The 21,586-nt window shown below is 34.7% G+C and overlaps 1 protein-coding gene across 1 annotated transcript; it reads right to left on the minus strand.

Moving 5' to 3' along the window:
- Positions 1–2,604: 2,604 nt before the first annotated feature.
- On the minus strand, positions 2,605–4,260 carry LOC149266070 (disease resistance protein RPV1-like). The gene is made up of 3 exons (XM_089407043.1): positions 3,935–4,260; positions 3,300–3,587; positions 2,605–3,046 (listed from the first exon to the last, which is right to left on the minus strand). The coding sequence occupies exons 1-3, from the start codon at positions 4,258–4,260 to the stop codon at positions 2,605–2,607; spliced, it is 1,056 nt and encodes a 351-aa protein (XP_089263169.1).
- Between the last annotated feature and the right edge of the window lie 17,326 nt (positions 4,261–21,586).

The raw sequence follows: 21,586 nt of genomic DNA on the forward strand, positions 1-21,586 counted from the left end.
AACGTTTATGGCCGGAGTGAATATGAATAAAAACTGGAGTGACATGCTCTAAGCCTTAAGCATAAAATATTAAAATATAACATTGTCTTAATTTGACATGCTCTTCATTTTTTTTTGTTTTTCTATCCCCGTCACACTCTCTCGCTCCACAAATAGTGGACCACAGCCTCTTCATTCTGCTTTCTTTTACATATGCGAAATCTTCCTTCAATCATTGGCGCAACTGCTCCAGTACTCTCCCGCGCCATTGCAGTTTGGGACAGTGCCTTACAATAAGTATTCGCAAGGACATTAAATGTTCCACACCTCGCTGCGCTTCTATCTCATGGCATTCTGCAACAAATAAATTTCGAAGCTTTTTGAGCTGCTCCAACCCTTGCATGCACTTGAACTTGGGACATTGATTAACCCCCAATAACCATAAATTTTCCAAAGCTTGCAACTCTTCTATCTCGGCGAGATCACCAACATTTAGGAATTCAAGCTTTGTGAGGTGTTCCAACCCTTGTATGGTCTTTAGTTTACTACATCCAAAGACGTCCAAACACCATAAATTTGTAAGATGTTCCAGAGATGGCAACACTTCTATCTCATCACAATCACTAACATATAGTATTCTAAGCTTTGGGAGGTGTTCCAAAGCTTGTATGCTCTTGAGTTTGCTACATCCACTCACACACAAGAACTCCAAAGATGATGTCCACGTTTCAACGCTAGTGAGCTCCTTTACATTTTCACAATCATAGATACCACAAAGCCTTCCTATCTGCCTCAATTCCTTATAGCCAGACAAGCTAAGTATTTTAAGGTTTCGACAAACTCCTTCAGGAAAGGTTACCTCCCTTATCTGGCATCCAGTTTAAATTTCTGGAGCCTCTCCAAACCAAAGATACATTTGCCATTGTAGTCGTCCAATTCATTCAACACTGCTGTTGTTTCTCTTTCTCCTTCTGCTGTTTTAAATGGAAGTTCGCCCAATGGACAATCTTCTATGAGAAAGTATTCGAGCTTGTTTAGCAGGAGAACAGCCTGTGGTAACTTTTGTATCCCACAAGAAACCAAACTCAACCGTGTCAGTTGAGTCAATCGTCCAAAAGTATCCGGCAAGCATTTAAATCGCGGGCAATTGCTCACCCGCAAATCCTTCAAGCTATTGAGGGAACTGAGGCAAGATGGCAGCACTTCCAACAAATGGTCCCCTAAATGCAGAACCTCCAAGTTGCATATATCTCCAATACCGCTTGGCAATTCTTTTAACTCGGCATCCAACAAATATAATTTTTCCAGGAATCCTTGATGTGCGACCTGGGGAGGCAATTCTTTCACCTCGGAACAACATGAAAGATCTAAGAATTCCAACGTGGTAATATTTCCAAGTGTCTCTTTGGAAATGGTCACATTCCTACATTCCTTCAAGGAGAGACGTTTGAGTCGAGTCAAATTCCCAAAAGAATTTGGCAGCATCGCCAGGCGGGAACAATAAGACAAATCAATGGACTGGAGGTTTGGTAGCTTTCCGATAGAATTAGGCAGCATCTCCAAACTGGTAGCATAAGACAAATCGATGTGCTGAAGATTTGTTAGCTTTCCCAGCGAATCAGGCAACGATCTCATTCTTGTGAAATGTCTTAAGACCAGGCATGTCAAAGAGTGCATATAACAAAATTCCTCTCGCAAAGTTTTGATTTGGATAGTCCCATCATAATTCACAACAATCTTTTCAAGGTACGTCAGTTGTCCAATCGACTTTGGAAACTCTGAAAAGGGAGCGTAGATGTTTAACGCTCACAACTGAGAGGTGGTTGCAATGTCCACATTTCCACTGTAAGAAAGATTTCGAGATGATTCTGATCTACAAACAAATTGAGATTGAAATAAAAGAAGTATAAACATGCAAAATTGCGTACGTGAGATTCCTGTTGCCACAAGGTCTTCAATCTGCTTCCTCTCACTTCTAAAACTCTTAAACTTTCCAGGGGAACCCAAGAAGGCAGCGAAGAATAGGGGCATTTATACCAGCGGAGCCATATGAGACGTGGTGACCGCACCCTCCTCAATATAGCTTCTACATAATAATCTTCTCTTGCAAGAATTCACAAACCATGATAATGATCTGTATTGAACAGTGCTCGCTTACAGTTTTCCAACAGCTCCTGACTACGCCTTTTGTACCAAGACATTTTTGAACGGACACTGAATCCATAATGAAAACCGTCTACACGATGAACCGTCGAAATCCCGCGAACTTCGGTTGTGACCTATTCAATCATGAAAATAAAAGATAGATAGTATCCAGGGCACAGATCCTGCGTTGAACAAAACAACTTTAAAAATTTTGAACCAGAGAGGAATGTTTGAATCACTTACAGACCACGACGATTCTTCAAATAGCTTATCAACATTGTTATTGTTGGTGGTGTGACACCAAAGACGATGGGGCATTGTTCTTTCCGCAGCAGTATATCTTCCCATATCTCTAACCTGATCATGCATTGTTATCCGCTTTCCAGTGTCCAGTTCCAGAAGACACTTGCTCTCTAAATTTGAAATACCCACAGCTCCCCATATTCTTTTCGCTATATCCATATCTTCTCCTATAGAAAATTAGGCCATATCTAAGAATATTTGCTGGTACTCTTGGTGGAGTGAATTATAACTAATTTTGAGTGTTTCCCGTATGTCCGCGGGTGGTATCTTGTGAAAATCATTCAATAGCTCTTTCCAATATGTGTCATCTCTTCCACAAAGAAGAGCCCCAGTAACTTTCAATGACAACGGTAATCCATCACAGGCCCTTACAAACCGTTCCACCAGATTTACAAATCCTGGTGGTGGATGTGGCCGATTGAAGGCATATGAGCAGAACAACTCTTGTGAGTGTGCTCTATTCATCCCGCTGAGCTTATAAATTGATGAATCTGCTATTTCTGAACATAGGAGAGCATGCTTGTCCCGAGAGGTAACTATAATTAAGCTATTGGAACTAAGAACATCCCTAATTGGTAAGAATGCATCCAATTGATCGGCCTTCTCTACATTATCTAAACTATCATTGCATTACAACAAGCTAGGTAACGTTTAAGGATTATCACACCTTGGTCCACAATCTCAATTTTAATATCCGTGTGTGTCAAGTCCTTAATGAGCTTCATTTGCAAATCAACCAGAGATTTTCTGGCTGCAGTTTCACTAACATCAGATAAAAAAGAGGATCCATCGTACTCAGAGCACCTACGGTTGAAGATCTGTTTCACCAAAGTGGTTTTCCCAATACCACCAACACCTATAATTCCCACAACCCTGGCCTTTCACTAACATCAGATAAAAAAGAGGATCCATCGTACTCAGAGCACCTACGGTTGAAGATCTGTTTCACCAAAGTGGTTTTCCCAATACCACCAACACCTATAATTCCCACAACCCTGGCCTGGACGTCACGCTCCTGCCCCTGCTGCGACAACACTGTACTTTCAAAGTCTTGTAGCTTATCATCCAAACCAGTTGGATATTTAGCCACAAAAAGTTGTGTTTTTGGAAGTTTTTTCAATACGTTTCGCACAACTTCATCCAGGAGATCCTGCTCGTTCCTGGATGAGTAACCAATGAGAAACGCTTGGGTAAATATGAAGTGTTGGTAGAGCAATAAGGATAACAATCATACATCTAAGAACAACACATATGCACTATGATTTATTCTGAAAAACCACATGGTGGAAACATCAGAACATCCCCAAAACTTGTGACATGGGAAATCCCCAAATTTGGTCACATGTAATAGGATATACTCAATACCACAGGTCTCTCACTGTTTCAAAGTACCCGAAACTACAACTATTAACCTAATAACTTTAACTTCTTCACTTAATCAAATTTAATTAATATCAAATACCAATCAAGGAACTAAAACGGACACGAAATAGTTAAAAATGTTTACCCATTAAAGCCCTTCAGTTCGCAACCCTTCAAATTTGCGACATGAGAAAGAGCAACTCTCCAGCCTTGAATGGTAGCCGAGTCGTGGCGTGGCTTCTCTCCATTAGTTTCAGGGTCGCTACTTGTCTTCTCCTCGAGTTTTTTGAGGGCTTCAGCGTATGCTCCCTTTTTGTCGTTCCACCTGACCTCAAAAGACTCGACATTGAAAAATATTGGAACAATGGGAGCCCCGGACTTGAGCATTGTTGAAATTATAATTTCAACTGCAGTGTAAAGTTGAACAACAACAACTACTTTACTTATTTGTCCTGATCCGACGCCCCACATTTATTCTCGTTTTTAAGTCACCGCCATTACTATCTTTTCACTCTTTAATTGTTTTTGTGTTCCCAAAGGAGGAAGATCAGATTCAGCGCTGCGCCATTACTTCTCAACCAACTGCAGTGAACAGTTGAACAGCAGCAGCTACTTTACTTATTTGTCCTTATCTGACGCGCCACATTTATTCCCGTTTTTAAGTCACCGCCATTACTATCTTTTCACTCTTTAATTGTTTTTGTGTTCCCAAAGGAGGAAGATCAGATTTAGCGCTGCGCCATTACTTCTCAACAACCGGATTAAAGAGAAAAATGGCCAAAAGTGAAAAGAACCAGCCTCGAGCCGTCACAACATTTATTAGCCATGGATTTCATCACCACCGACTCAAGAAATACAACAAAAAATCAGATTTTTTCATCATGAGCAGCAGATTGTAGCGGAGACTTCATCAACAAGTTAAAGTGGTGAGGATAAGTTATGACCCTTTCCCGCACTATAAAACGCAGACACAGTAGTGTAGAAAATATAGATTGAGAGTCTTTTTTGTAACACACAACAGTGTAGAAATATAAGAGAGTTTTTTTTTGTATTGCACAACAGTGCTGATAATGTAATTTTCTGAGACAGTGAAAAATTGGTTTGTGGAACTGAAGTGTCCCTGTTGTAATCCCTCTGTCAAGAGGAAGATGCTCTTCAGCATAATCTTTTGTGAAAATCCCTCTATGTGAGGAATATGTTTTTGTAACAGTTAGTTTATTGTTAATGAGTACAAGTTTTTCTTTGTGTGTTGCTGAAACACCGTAAGTCGAAAATAGTCTTGACGTCAAAACAGAGTGTTGCTGAAACATCGATGCTGAAACACTGTGACCAGCGACTGACGAAACTGCGTTGCTGAAACATCTGTTTCAGCAAAGTGATTTTTTTATGTTTTCGCTGTGTTAAAACAGAGCATTTTTCTGTTCAGTTTTTGATCCTGTGGCAAAACAGAGTATCACTTTCTGCTCTGTTCTTTGTTATGGAATTATCAGAAATTCCCAAAACAGAGTATTACTCTCTGTTCATATATTTTGTTTGTTTGGAATGACCAGAAACTCCCGACATGGTATCAGAGCTTGTCCAGGCTCTTTGAAGACGTCAAAGAAGCTGAAAGAAGGTTTCTTGCTGCAACAAATTATCCAACAGAGTGAAAACGCTGTCAAGGTATTTTTCAGATTAGTTTTTTGTGTAGCTATTGAAGACAATTAAGTGATTTTTTTTTACACAGTCAAGTATTGAAAGAATGGCGAGCACCGGCACCAACATGGGTATGTTTAATACCCAGCTCCCACAGTTCAATGGGAAAAACTATGACTACTGGGCAATAACCATGAGAGCCCTGTTTGCCTCACAAGATTTATGGGAACTTGTTGAATATGGATTTGAAGAGCCAGCAAATGAAGAAGAGTTTAATGGATTAACTCAGGCAGAGAAAGAGCTGTTGAAGAGCAATAAGAAGAAGGATTCAAAAGCCCTTGTATTCTTATATCAAGCAGTTCATGAGAGTGTGTTTCCAAGGATAGCAGCAGCCAAGACATCCAGAGAAGCATGGAGAGAGTGAAAACAACAAAACTACAGTTGCTGAGGAAATATTTTGAAAACCTGTGCATGAAGGAGTCAGACAATATTGACTCATTCTTCACACAAGCAATTGGTTTGGTCACACAGATAAGGTCTCATGGAGAAACTCTTGAAGAAAGGAGGATTGTGGAGAAACTATTGAGGTGCCTACCCTCAAAGTTTGATGTGATTGTCACCATCATAGAAGAGACAAAGAATTTCTCAAACTTTTCAGTTGATGAACTTCATGCATCATTGATAAAACATGAGCAGAGGTTGAGTAGAAATGAATACTCATCTCTAGAGCAAGCCTTCAAGACCCAGATGTCATTTGGAAGAGGAAGAGGTCAAGGCAGAGGAAACAAGAGAGGAAGAGGCAGAAGCCAATACAGAGGCGGAAAAAACGGTTCAGCAAACGTTCAAGGAAGAGGTAGCAATCCAAATCAGAACCAAGGCCATGGCAGCAGCTAACAAAGTGGACAACATCATGCTCAAGGAGAAAGGTATGAAAAATCCAATGTCCAATGTTATTACTATAAAAAATATGGGCACGATGCAAATGAATGTAGGAAGAAGCAGCATGATATGAGTAATAGATCTAGTGCAAATATCACTAGAGAAAATATCAGCGAAGATAATGTGTTGTTAGTTTGTAATATGGCTGAAACAAACATTGAGGATATATGGTTTCTAGATTCTGGTTGCAGCAACCGTATGACAGGAAACATAGCCTTGTTTTCTACTTTAGATCAGAGTGTGCAGTCACAAGTCACACTTGGGACTGATAGTAAAATTTCTGTTATGGGAAAATGAGAAGTTAAAATATCTACAAAGAAAGGTGAAAAGAAAACTATAACAGATGTCTATTATGTTCTTGGAATGAAGTGTAACCTCTTGAGTATTGGACAGCTTGTTCAGAAGGGTTACAATGTTTTCTTTGAGAATGATGTATGCACCATCATGGATAGATCACCCAGCAAACGTTGTATTGCTGAAGTGAAGATGACAAGGAACAGGATGTTCCCTCTCAGAATAAGGGCAGATTTGAAAAATAAAGAAGTAATTGCAGTCGTGACACATGAGGCTCTCCAAAGCATACCAAAGGATGAAAATTGGTTGTGGCATTTGAGATTTGGACATCTCAACTTTGGAGGTCTTAATTTGTTGAGTAGAAAATGAATGGTAAGAGGATTACCATTGATAGAAAAGCCAGACAGCCTTTGTGAAGGTTGTATATTGGGGAAACAACACAGAGAAAGTTTTCCAACCAGGAAAAGCATAAGGGCAAAGACACCCTTAGAAATTGTTCACTCAGATTTATGTGGACCGATGCAAGCTCCATCACTTACAGGCAACCAATATTTTATAACATTTATTGATGACTTTACCAGAAAGACTTGGGTTTATTTTCTGAAGAATAAGAGTGAAGTGTTTGAAAAATTTCAAAATTTCAAAGCACTTGTAGAAAATCAAAGTGGGCTGCGTATCAAGGTTTTGAGAACTGACAGAGGAGGTGAGTATATCTCCAAAGAATTTTTACGTTTTTGCAGAGAAAATGGAATTCATAAGCAATTTACAATAAGGGACACTCTGCAGCAAAATGGAGTTGCTGAAAGGAAAAACAGAACAATCATGGATATGGCGAGGAGCATGTTGAAGGCAAAGCATTTGCCAAATGATTATTGGGCTAAAGTTGTACACTGTGCAGTATATATTTTGAATAGGTGTCCTACAAAAGCAGTGATGAACAAAGTGCCGGAAGAAGCATGGAGTGGAAGAAAGCAAGGAGTCACCCACATGAAAGCTTTTGGTTGTGTGGCTTATGCACACATTCCAGATCAGCTAAGGAAGAAATTGGACAGCAAAGGGGAGAAATGTATTTTCATTGGATACAGTGAGGAATCCAAAGCTTACAGGTTGTATATCTCATCCACCAAGAAGTTTTTTGTGAGCAGAGATGTTCAATTTATTGAAGAGGAAGCTTGGGATGGAAGCATAGAGAAAACAGTTAATGTTAAAAACTGTTTGTCTCATGATGATGATGAGGAGGAGTTGGCTGAAACACATCCCCAAACAGCAACGCCAACACCAGAACAACAAGAGAACCCTTAAGGAGAAATGAGAGTGATTCTCTAAACACACCACAAGAAGGAAATTCAAGTGCGTCCTCAAGCACTTGCACACCAAATGAAAGAGGTAAGAAATTTAGAAATTTAAGTGACATTTATGATGAAGGAATGAATTCTTTGTTTGCTTTGTATTGTCATGTTGATGACCCTGTTCATTTCGAAGATGCAATTAAAGATAAGAAATGGATAGAAGCTATGAATGAGGAGATGAATGCCATAGAAAGAAACAAGACATGGGATTTAGTTGAGCTACCAAAAGGTAAAGAAGTCATTGGAGTTAAATGGGTCTACAAGACCAAGAGTAACGCTGAAGGCAAAATAGAAAGGCACGAGGCAAGACTTGTTGTCAAGGGATACAAGCAGCAGTATTGGAGAGATTATGAGGAGACTTTCGCACCGGTTGCAAGAATGGGAACAGTAAGAGCAGTGCAATTCATAGCAGCACAAAACAAATGGAAAGTTTACCAAATGGACGTGAAGTCAGCATTTTTGAATGGAGTTTTAATGGAAGAGGTTTACATTGAGCAACCTCTAGGCTATGAGAAGAAAGGCCAAGAGCACAAAGTTTGCAGATTGGAGAAAGCTCTTTATGGGCTGAAGCAAGCGCCAAGAGCGTGGTACAATGGGATAGATTTTTATCTACTGGAGAACGGATTTGAGAAGTGTGAGGGAGAACCCACCGTTTACATCAAAAAAAAGGACGGTAAAATTTTAATTGTTGTGTTATATGTTGATGATGTGATTTTTACAGGTAATGATGACTACCTCATTGAAAATTTCAAATCAGTCATGAAAGAAGAATTTGAGATGACTGACATGGGTTTGCTGAGATACTTCTTAGGAATAGAAGTAGATCAAAATAAAAATGGAACTTTTATTTCGCATGCAAAATATGTAAATGAAGTGTTGAGCATATTTAACATGTAAGACAGCAAGGCAGCAATCACTCCCACAGTGATGGGATTAAAACTCAGCAAAGAGGACAACAACAAGGATTTTGACCCTAGCGTGTACAAGAGCATAGTTGGCAGCCTTATGTATTTAACTGCAACTATGTTGGACATAATGCATGCTGTTAGTTTAATTTCTAGATTCATGGAGAAGCCAAAAGAAACACATTGGCAGGCAGCAAAGAGAATTCTGAGGTATGTTAAAGGTACAAAAAGGTATGGCATATTTTATACTGTTTCAGATTGTTCAGATTTAGTTGGATACACAGATAGTGATTGGGCTGGAAGTGTAGATGACCGGAAAAGCACATCTGGTTACGTTTTTCACATAGGTTCAGGAGCCATTTCATGGGCTTCCAAAAAACAGCCAATTGTGGCATTGTCTACAACATAAGCAGAGTACGTGGCAGCTACAACAGCAACGTGTCAAGCGGTTTGGATGAGGAGAATGTTAAAAAGTCTATGCCAAGAGTAGGCAACAACAACAGTTATTTTTTGTGACAATAGTTCAGCGATTGCATTGTCCAAGAATTCTGTGTTCCACAAGAGAACGAAACACAGACACAAAGTTTCACTACATCAGAGAATTGGTGAACAATGGAGAAATCGTTTTACAACATTTCAGGATTCAGGAACAAGTTGCGGATATTCTGACCAAGCCATTGGACCAAAAAAGTTTTGGGTTTTTAAGGAAATGTCTGGGTATGACTGATAACCCAGCAGTTGAAATTAAAGGGGAGTGTTGAAATTATAATTTCAACTGCAGTGAACAGTTGAACAACAACAACTACTTTACTTATTTGTCCTGATCCGACGCCCCACATTTATTCCCGTTTTTAAGTCACCGCCATTACTATCTTTTCACTCTTTAATTGTTTTTGTGTTCCCAAAGGAGGAAGATCAAATTCAGCGCTGCGCCATTACTTCTCAACAACTGGATTAAAGAGAAAAATGTCCGAAAGTGAAAAGAACCAGCCTCGAGCTGTCGCAGCATTTATCAGCCATGGATTTCATCACCACCGACTCAAGAAATACAACAAAAGATCAGATTTGTTCATCATGAGCAGTAGATTGTAGCAGAGACTTCATCAACAAGTTAAAGCAGTGAGGATAAATTATGACCCTTTCCCGCATTATAAAACACAGACACAACAGTGTAGAAAATATAGATTGAGAGTCTTTTTTGTAACACACAACAGTGTAGAAATACAAGAGAGTTTTTTTTTTGTATCGCACAACAATGTTGAAACTGTAATTTTCTGAGACAGTGAAAAATTGGTTTGTGGAACTGAAGTGTTCCTGTTGTAATCCCTCTGTCAAGAGGAAGATGCTCTTCAGCATAATCTTTTGTGAAAATCCCTCTATGTGAGGAAGATGTTTTTGTAACAGTTAGTTTATTGTTAATGAGTACAAGTTTTTCTTTGTGTGTTGCTGAAACACCGTAAGTCGAAAATAGTCTTGACGTCAAAACAGAGTGTTGCTGAAACACCGATGCTGAAACACTGCGATCAGCAACTGACGAAACTGCGTTGCTGAAACACCTGTTTCAGCAAAAAGATTTTTTTCTGTTTTCGCTGTGTTAAAACAGAGCATTGTTCTGTTCAGTTTTTGATCCTGTGGCAAAACAGAGTATCATTTTCTGCTCTGTTCTTTTGTTCTGGAATTATCAGAAATTCCCAAAACAGAGTATTACTCTCTGTTCATATTTTTTTTGTTTGGAATGACCAGAAATTCCTGACAAGCATAAGGACTAGTTCGTCGAGGCACCATGTCGATTCCACATAAGTCGGAGAAAAAATCGCAATGTGCACAAAATCCACTCGAATAGCGGCTTCGATTTGAGACTTGATGTTGTGTTCGACCTGTAGTTCAGGCCTGTCAAGAAACAACCACAATCCATGTTCACGAAGGCGCTTGTCGAGATGGCTAACGAAGGTGTTTTTAACATCGGGCCCCCGATGATTGATGAAAACATCATATCGGGGGGAAGAGGTCGAGGCAGAAGACGATGAAGCATCACCCTTATGTTGCGGTGGGGTGGATAGGTTTGCCATTGCAGAAGGCGAAATGGGATGAATGGACTGAAAATAAGAAGAACCACTGACACAATGAATAAGATGAATAGCTGAGGCGATTATTCAAAACTGGAAGCAAGAAGCTGCAGTCGAACCCGAGCCCCTTTTGGCCAAACGAGTATTGTATCTCACTATGGGTGGAAAGGATGTGTTGTATCTCAACCACCAGTATTGTATTGTAACAAGTTTCTTGATTGAAATATATTCGAAATAATTAAAAGTTCCAACATCATGAGAACTCTTTTTCTTGCTTGGCACATTCCAAGAGGTTTCTTGATTCAAATATTCCAAACCTACCTTTCACTTTTGTCACAGAAACGACGGAATGTACATACGTGTTAGAGGCCTTATTATAAACAAATTTATTGTTGATTTTTCTTGGTTCATGATGGAACATTGTTACTAGGGTTTTGGGTAGTTTTTATCTTTTGGTATCTCGGGACCCCTTTATTATCTTATTTACATAGTAATTTGTAAATTGATTTTTATTTCATCTTTCATCATATAGTCGTCAACAATCCAAAAAGCAATTGCCAAGGAACCAATAAATTCAATGTTAATAAAAAACGACTATTATATAGTTAAAAAAATAGTCTCACGTCTTAATCATCACCGTCATTTGAATAAAATTAATGAAACTGAGTACATGAAATTTCGAGGATAATTCAGCGAATCAGTGGCTCTTGAATTGTGTGTCACTACGCCAACAAAGAAAAGGACTAACGTGCATGGGTAACGCTGGTTATATATAAAAGTTGTAAATTATTTTATAATTTTTTAGTCATTTATGTTTGAAATTTGCAAGATATTTTGTGATACAATAAATTTAAATTATAAAATTTATATATTTTAAGAGTTTTAAAAGTTTTTTTTTTTTTTAAATTACAATAATTTATTTAAGTGATAGCTGAATTTATTTAAGTAGTCAAAAATATTATTGAATTGAGACTTCTGTGATCCATATCAATTAGTTGAGGAATCTGCTTTTGTCGACGTGTTTCGAATCAGCCAATGTGGTTCATCGTTAGGACAAGTTGAATCACACTGGCTGGTTCAAAACGCGTCGACAACTTTTTCTATGTGATTTTCGCCGAAGATTCCTCAACTAATAGTCAAAAATATATTTTAAATAATTAAAAATTTTGATATCTTAGCTAATTTTGAGAAAACAAATCAAAATGTAAAAAATAAAATTGTATCACTATAAAATAATTATAATAAATAATAATTCAGTATAATTAATTATTATAGTGTTTAATAATTTATTTAATTAATTTGACATAATTTTTAAGAAGTTATTTAATTATTCAATGTTTGATTTTTTAATCAAAATTGAAGATACAATTTTGGTAGAGATTATGGTTTTTTATTGTTTAAAATAAATAAATATACTCAATACTCTAAGACATTTTTGAAGCACTATACTAGTGTAGATAATGCAATTAAAACTTACAACTCCAACAATTACTTTGAACAAATTTAATTAAAAAATATACCAAAAAAATAAATGTATGTTGTATTTCCTTCAAGGTGGCTTCCTAAGCAAGCATGTCTTCGTTTATTGTTTAACCTACCCACTCGTACGCTACAAAAGTACACAACCTTGCGATTGTATTCTGCACATTTTAATGTGTCACATCTTTTTAAGTTTTGGTAAATCATAAATCATATACAAAATTCATAAATATGTTTGATAATGTAGTTTCAACAATTAAATAATTTAAATTTTACAAAATAATTTTTAATAAATTCTAATCATCTTTTTTTTTTATTATAAAATATATTTTTAATAATTTAATAATGATAATTTCATGAAGAAAAGCCTCAATAATAATAATTGATGTAGTTATATAATTTTAATAACTTATTTTACTAATATATTTTTAATATAATATAATATTGTTTATTTTTATTGTGTTAAAGCTATATTAATATAGTTTTTGATATTATTAAATTTTAAATTTAATATAATTAAATTTAAAGTTTTATTAGGTTCTATTTTGCACAAAAATAGATATTTTTTCAAAATCTTAACATAATCAATTCTACTTTTATTGATGAGATTTATGTAGCATAAATCAATGAGGTCATAACTATAGTATAACATGATTAACAAGTTCAATCATATTCAAACATAGTTATTCATGGTTCACATGAGAAACACAATCAACGATAGTCAACATGGTCAACCATATACATCTATAGTTACATGTTGGCACCGATCGCCAAACAAGCCCAATAATGGTCAAACTATACAATGGTCAATCCACCTCAATAATGGCCAATCAAACTCAACAATGTTCAATCATTATCAACTATAGTCAATATCGTTAACCATATTCGTCTCTAGTTAAACATTAACAACTATACTCAAGCACATTAGCCCATAGTTACACATGGCTAACCATGTTCATCCATAATCAACCATAGTTGAACATAATTAACCATGGTCAAATAAACTCAATCATGGTTAATCATGGGCAACAACACAACCATATTCATCCATCCTTAAACCACCTCAACAATGGTTAAACATGGATACAATGCTCCTCTATGGTTATCATGGACTACCATATTCATATATAGTTAAATATTGACAACAAAGAATAACCGAGAGACTTTTAAATCATAAATGACTAATTTACATCTATTTCTTATAAATAGTTGAAAACTTTTTAGACAACTTCTCAAAACCATTATAGATGATATACATATACGTTTATCAATATGTCACATACTAAAATTGAATCTTTTTACTTTATTCAGCGATGTTTAAACTAAGTGGCAAGGAGTAGCTACCATGTAGAACTTGTTTATAATGAAACACGATTCACTATTTTTTTATTTTTTTATTAAAACACAATTCACTATATTTTATTTTAAATCTTAATATATAGTAAATAGCACAAAAGACAATTGTTGAAGGAGTTAGAAATCCAATATCACACATAAATATCATTATTAGATGTTCATTCTAACATAATTCATTGAAACTTATTTGATTTCTTAATATATAGTTAATAACACAAAAAACAGTTGTCAATATTGAAGTAAGAAATCCAATATTACAAAAAAATGCCATTAATGGATGTTCATTTTCTTTAATCTTATTTATTTTTGTTTTATGATAGGTGGTCCTCTTTTATGGTTATGACCACTTCTATTTATTGTTTCTTCTCCAATAGAGTAAGAATCCAATATTATAAAACATAAATCCAATACTACAAAGAAATGCCATTAATGGATGTTCATTTTATGACAAGTCATTTAATGACAAGTGGTCCTATTCTATGGTTATGATAGATGGTCCTCTTTTAGGGTTATGGTTGTTTATATTTATTATTTCTTGTAGTTATCATAACAATGCCATGGTGGATTAGGATCAATGGAATATTAAGAGAGAAAATAGATGAAATAAGGGATCAAGGCAACATTTTAACCTATCCTACATTCAAGATATAGCACTGTAATGAATATGGAAGCCTCTCAGGCTTGTGACTAGATTAAGTTTCAAGTTACGTTTTATTCCAAAAATGAGGGTAGTTCAGAGAAATTTCCACCTATTGGTTTGTCATTAGAGAGAATGCATTGGAATTAGGGAGAGAAACATGCTATAGGAACATAGTCAAAAGTGACTCATATGAGAGAAGACATAAAGACATTGGAAGAAGGATCATAGCAAGCCACAAACTAAGCTATAATGAAGTAACAATCCCACTAGTGAGAAAGGCACATACTAGGGAGCCATAGCCTTTTCTAGTCTTGTCATTTTTATTGTCTATCCAATGTATAACTTTTAGCTTACAACCATGAACTCTTAATGTACAGTTTGTTTGTCAAACAATTGGCTTGAGAGGACAACAACACAAGGTATATTAAAAAATTGTCAACACAAAAACAATTCCCTAACTCTAGAGATAATTTTCCATATCTCCCTAGTCTACTCAACATTTACTCCAACAAGAGATAGAACAAACCTTAAGGTTGATCAATGGGCATACAAAGGATTGTGCCAAGACATGTTGATTATATTGCAAGTCAAAGTGATTTTTCCATGTAAATAATATAGTGAAATACATTATATACTCAATAATGACTAGCACTAAAGCCTCATGGTGTATCAATGTCTTTACTCATTCTTTACCAACCTCTTGAGTATCAACCTTAGTGTTACTAGTTACAATAAACTTGAAAAAAATGGAGTAAGTGATGATAACGTAAAGTTATAAGGGAGAGTAGGCTACCTCCACATAGCAACCTACATGGACATACCGCTGCTCCAAAGGACAAAAAAAAGATGGTATGTTAGTGTCTACTACACCAACATAGAGAATAAGTGTGCAAAGAGTTGGGAAGGTACACTAGCGTTATGGTTTGCACTTTCGAGGACACAGTGTTTCAATTATGGAAGAATATAGGCCGAACCATGATCATTATATAGGGGAATGGGGACAAGGTCAAAAAATAGTGAAGAGGAAGTGTTTAAATCCATTTATAATCCACGAGCCATGGCAAGATACAGTCGGGCTTTGCAACTCTAGATTGTTAGCGCCATTTCATGGAGAGCATATAGGAAAGGATTTAATTATCTCCATCCATCTCGATAGTTCCAGATCTTTTCACCCATGTGTGTCACTCCTCTCCATGGGACCTTCTCTCTCAGGTTCAATTTTTTCTCACTGTTACCCTACAATTCTATTTCGAATCTACAACGTTTTATATCTACTTATTTATCCTCTGTGAGCTCTTTTGGTTTCTATACTGCCATCCCCTTCCTCGACCCTTTGTATCTGTGAGGTTACTTCTTTCTTGTATCTCTATGGTTTCCCTCCCTATCTGTTGTTTCTTCCCTGTGATGTTGGTCCTATTGCTAGCTCCCCCTCTCGTTTTGGTCCAACCCTTAATATTTTCATCCCTTCTTCTTAGGCTTTCATTGCTCGATCAATCCTCCATTATTTATCATTGCTCACTCCCTTCTATTTCGACTTGTCCCTCCCATGTCAGTTTCCCTTGCCACATATCCATTCACCAACATGGTGAAGCATCATCTAGTTAGACCCTCTTGACATGGTAGAAGAGATAGAATTGAGGCTCCCCCCTCTCTTGTCTATAGTTCCCCAACCCTGAAAGGCACTCATGCATGATCCTTTGCCAAGGAAAACATGGAAAGATACAACGATAACATCCCTAATTTTGTCCATGGAGTAATATTTGATGTAGAGAAGAAAGTCAAACAAACTCACAAGTTCATGTTAAGGACACACATGGAACTAGAGACCAAAATTTGGATCTTTTATGTAGGAAATTCCACTAGAGCTAGAGCATTTGTTTACATGCAGACTATCAACCTGTATTGGCACATGAAAATTCTTATGGGAAGAGTTCCTAGAAACATGGTTGACAATCAACAAGAAAGTATCATTGTATGGCTGAGCTCATAGAAAAAATAGACAACATTAGCATGAAGGTCACACTTTTGACTAAGCGAATCATAGGCACAAACCCCTCAACATAAGATACAAATAGTGATCCCCGGTTGCTAAATTAGACGCACAATTTAGTTCAGTGAGAGAATATATGGTTCATGCTCAACCTCATCGTGTATTTTCCAACCCTTTGGAAATGTATTTAAGTTTGTGTAGTGTTCTTTGTGTAGACATTTTTTCTTTGCTTGTATTTATGAGCTCAGTAGATCACGAATAATAGAGACAATCTTAAAATTTTGAGTTTAGGCTATTGGTCTGGTTTCTCTAGCGACAAGCCAATAAAAATTATTAACATTATAAATATTTAATTTCACACTAATATAAATTATTTGATGTTCCACACATATATATAATTTAAATTCAAATTATTAATAATTTCGTATTTAAAAAAAAATGTAACCTTATTATTTAAAAATATGTATTTTATTCTAAAAAATTATATAATTTTGTTTAGAAGGATTATATATATATATATATATATATATATATATATATATATATAGAATTTTAAAAGTATGATTCTTACCTGGGAAATTCACTTATCATATAAACAAAAAACATTCACATATCAATTTAATATTTATACCTAAAATTATAATATATTAAATAATTTAGAAAAAAAATTATCATGTTGGGCATAGGGTTGTGAAGGGATCCTGAATTAATATAATATTAAATTTTAATATTGTGTGTGATATTTAATGATCAAAAATTTTATATTTTCAATAGCATTTATAAAAAACATAAAACATAAAAAAAAATATTGTAAATTTTTTTTAAATGGAATTTTCATGAGAAATTGCAATCTAGTGGCATCTAAGTCGTCAAAATCCCACAAAGATCGCACGCAACTTAGGCCACATCATCCCTTAACATGGACAATTTTTTTCCCACAAAATTTCAAACCAATAACCTTCACATTACATAGTGCCTTAACAATACACTTTAAAGTGGATATTTTAATTTGTTATGAACAAAGTCTAATTTTTGCATATTTTATTTGTTAATACATTTTTATTAATTTTATGGGGAATTGTATAAATATTCATTGGAATAATAAGTTTGTGAGAATTATAAATTTGATTTGTATAATTTAAAACATCTTTATAATTTTTAAATTTATTTTTTATTCAAAACCATAATTTAAATAATTAAAAATTACTATCCCATCAAACTTATGTTTAAATTCCCAAAACAAAAAGTGCATAAAATAATTAACTACAGGCTGGTCTACCTATATTGCCTATGCTACTTAATATACTTATAAATCCAACTATATATATATATATAGAAATAAATATTTTTATTTTTAAAATTTTTGTTTATAGATGTAATTGTAAATAGGGAAATATCTATTTTTATTTGGCAGAGTGTATCTGTTTTATGAATTGGGAATTTGGTGAATGTGATTTTTTTTTCTTTTCAGTTTATGGCAATTCCTTGGCCTCTAGACCCCTACACCCTTCAAAAGACTCTCCTCCATCTCACTGTCATAGTACATGTATCACATACTAACATCAAACATTGAAACAATACACTTCCATAGTCGCCAAGACATAGTCTTACATTTCAAATTTTAATTTTGAATCTTGGTGCTCCATGAAGACTTTAGATGAGGGAGAATTGAAATATTTTGTATATGAGTTGAATATCTCAATCAAGGGTCTCATGTTCATTGTAGTAGAGTTTTGAAAGTAGGCCCCCCGTGAAATATTTTGTCCCTACCCTCTATGTTATTAAAGATGATTGTGGAGAAACCTTTTTAGCCCGAGCCTAATTTAAATTCTATATCTCCCTTTTTCTGCTAGTATTTCCTGATCCACCTTGTGAGTATTTTATTTAAGGGCCAAATTCCCACAAATTTGTAAATTAGTTCATGCGCCTTGATATGTTATCTATTTTTTTTATATGATTTCATACAACAGAGCTTTTGTTGTTAGTCGGAAGCAAGTTCTTGTATTCCTTGAGCCTTTGTTTTGTGCACGTTTTGTGGGGTCCCTTGCCTATTTCATTATTTCCTAGTTCTGCTTGGTCTTTTGATGCTGTTAAGAAATATTGATTATTCATTATTGAGTTGAGATGGTTGAGTCTATGTGATATGTTCTTAGTGGCGCTCCTTGCCACAATATTATTAAAGGAGGGGTTTCCCTCACCTCCCCACAAGGGAGACATGTGAATTCAAGAGTTATGGGGTGTAGAAACTCATAAATGATGAGTAATATAGCCTTATTGTTGTGAAAGTGATAATACAAATACTAGAAGCAACCCACAATAAGAAAATCACACAACGCTAATTACTCCTCATCTAAAATGGTCATAAGGGATTCTTCTCATCAAATTTTGGGAAATAGTTCCTCCAAATTACAAAAAGCAAGACCCCTTCAGTGAGATACTCTTGGACATATATCACTAATGAGTTTCCACTTTTATTTAATTTTCATATGTAACATTATATATTCCATCATATTTTCATAGTGCAAGGTTGTGGTTTGTTGGATTTCAAATTTTCCATGTTTAAAATAATATCGTACATCTCTTATTATCTATGTTAACAAGTAATATTATATATTTAAGCAATATTGTATAATTAATCATAATAATTTTGCTTGGAATTTGAAATAGAAATTTTGTTAATATTATTGTATAATTAATAATAATACTTTTTGTTTGGAATTTGAAATAGAAATTTTGTTAATATTATAAAAATAATAAGTGGTTTTGTTTTTTACATTTTGAAATATAGTTGCAAGTTTAATTATAAATATATTATTTAGAAAATGGCAAATGGAAGGTGGAAATGTTATTATAGAGTTAAAAGTAATTGTAAATTAATGGATTTTTGGACTTGGGATAAGGAAAATCTCATATTTAATATTTGTATTATTTTTATTAGTTTATATGGATGTGAAGCTTGGGATTTTGTATTGTGATTTTATATTGTAAACATGATGCTCAAAATATTAAAAAGTTTAATAATTTCTTATGTGTCATAATAATGTGGTAGTGCATTGTTTAGATACTGATATAATTTATAGTGCATTAAGAACATTATGTTTGTCAATCATGTGGCGAAATAGTTGTCATTATAGTTTAATACTATTGTATTTGACATAAATGTTTACATATAATTAAATTATTATCATATTTGCATACAATTTAGATTCTTTTTTAAGAGAATTCTAGTGATGTTTTGACAAGAATATAGTTTACACAACCTAATGTGAGGAAACATAAGCATAAAACACACTACTTATAGTTGCCTTATATTTTCTTATTAAAAAATTCACAAATTTTAAAACATTATGTAGTCTCACAAACAACTAATTGAAATACAAAACTATGACCAAAACTTAATTATAATAATGATTGTCTTTGGACAAATATAAAAACACGTGATAATCATATACTACATTTTGATTTACCAATACTATAAATTTCAAATTCCATGAGTGAAAAAACCACAACATAATTAAAAAAAAATCTTATAATACCAATTTATTTAGAAACATCATGCGACATTGATAGTGATAGTAGATTTGTATGTGAGGGTGATGAGCCTCTAAATTAGATATAAATTAAGGCCCATGCCTCTGAATTAAACTTAAATTAAGGCCTATGCCCATCCTTCGACACATTAAACCTCTCTTTTTGCATTAGATAATGTATTTTTAACTTTAATATGTTCATTAGGAAAGTCTATGAATAATTTCATATCTTTGCATAATATTTTTTATCGAATATTATGATAATATTGGGCTGATTATGAAGATTTGGAGGAAGAGATAATTTAGATACTTTCTCCCTACTACAGGAGGATTAATAATAAATAATAAATCAACAAGATATTATGGAATTATGGAACAAATTGTGGAACTCCAATGATTAAGAAAATCTAGGAATGTGTTCCCTACCATTTAATGCAAATTCCTAGTATTGGGAACTAGATCCACTAATCAAGGGATTTTGGTGGTGAAAACTTCTTCATTTCATGGCAGAAAACTTCTTCATTTCATAGGGAATGATTCCTAATCATTTTGTATAAGTACCAAGTCGAATTTGCCTCTAGGGAGAGATTTTTATTAGTCTTCTTGTGGAGAGAACACATATTTTTGGAGCTCCATTGTATTTTCTTGCACGAATGATTGTATTGATGAAAATAATGAAGATTGGTGTCATGTTTAGCTTCTAAATCTTATTCTCCTCCATAGTATCTAAGTTTCCTTGGGCTTGGCAATCCCAGGAGCCTCAGAACCCTTTTGTATCATTTTCTTTTCTTCTTTTCACTTATTATTCACATGCATCTCTTGTTCTTATTTCTTTTCATTTATGCATTTAGTATTAATGATTACCTATTTTAGGATTGGGTTAAATGGTTGATATAAGTTCTTTTGCAAAATCAGAAGCATCATTTCATCATTGGAAAAGATTTGGAAGGTAATAGTAATCATTGAGTTACTTGGATTAGTCTTCTTATTCCCAAATCTAGATTTATGGAACTCCTTTTTAGCAAAGAACTATAAATTTCTGCTATTTTTTAGAGCATGCTAACGAACTTCAATCAAGATGGTTCCACTTGAATTAGATCAAAAAAACATTCTATTTAATAACAAAATTTACCCCATTGCATTTTCACTTGATTATGTTAGGCATTTGGTAGATTTACTAGCTCACTAGTTCTCAAATTTCTGATTTTTAGCCTAAGTAATTTTCTGTTATTTAATAAATATTTCCCATGTATAAATGAATTTGTGGATAGATGCAGACAATAATGTGTGTTGTTTCAGGAGCTTCTACATTGTAGGGAGACCTCATCTCGTTCACCTCATCTACCCATGTCGCCAAAGAAAAAATTGCCATTTCCATTAAGCAAATTTACCCATCTTGAGTTTTGGGTAGTGTCCACCACCTCCATGCCTTATTCTCCCATTATCCACCTTTCCCAAGCTCCATTCCACCTTCTAGACCACTTCCTAAGCTTTTAGCCTGCTTTTTGTAATAAAAGAAGGGATCCTCTAGACATCTTGTAGGAACTAATACTTCTTGTAGACATCATGTAGGAAAACCTGTAGTGGCCTATTTTGAGCTCGAATTGAGAAAAA

Source organism: Pinus tabuliformis, chromosome 6 (assembly GCF_031772625.1).
Source record: "Pinus tabuliformis cultivar Carrire ecotype Pingquan chromosome 6, CPIR1, whole genome shotgun sequence".
Taxonomy (NCBI): domain Eukaryota; kingdom Viridiplantae; phylum Streptophyta; class Pinopsida; order Pinales; family Pinaceae; genus Pinus; species Pinus tabuliformis.

Coding starts and splice junctions, on each gene's coding strand:
- LOC149266070 (XM_089407043.1), bottom strand. CDS start 4,260: ATGTGGGGCGTCGGATCAGGACAAATAAGTAAAGTAGTTGTTGTTGTT. Junction 3,588..3,934: donor GAACTGAAGGGCTTTAATGG/GTAAACATTTTT, acceptor TTACTCATCCAG/GAACGAGCAGGATCTCCTGG. Junction 3,047..3,299: donor GATGTTAGTGAAAGGCCAGG/GTTGTGGGAATT, acceptor ATGCAATGATAG/TTTAGATAATGTAGAGAAGG.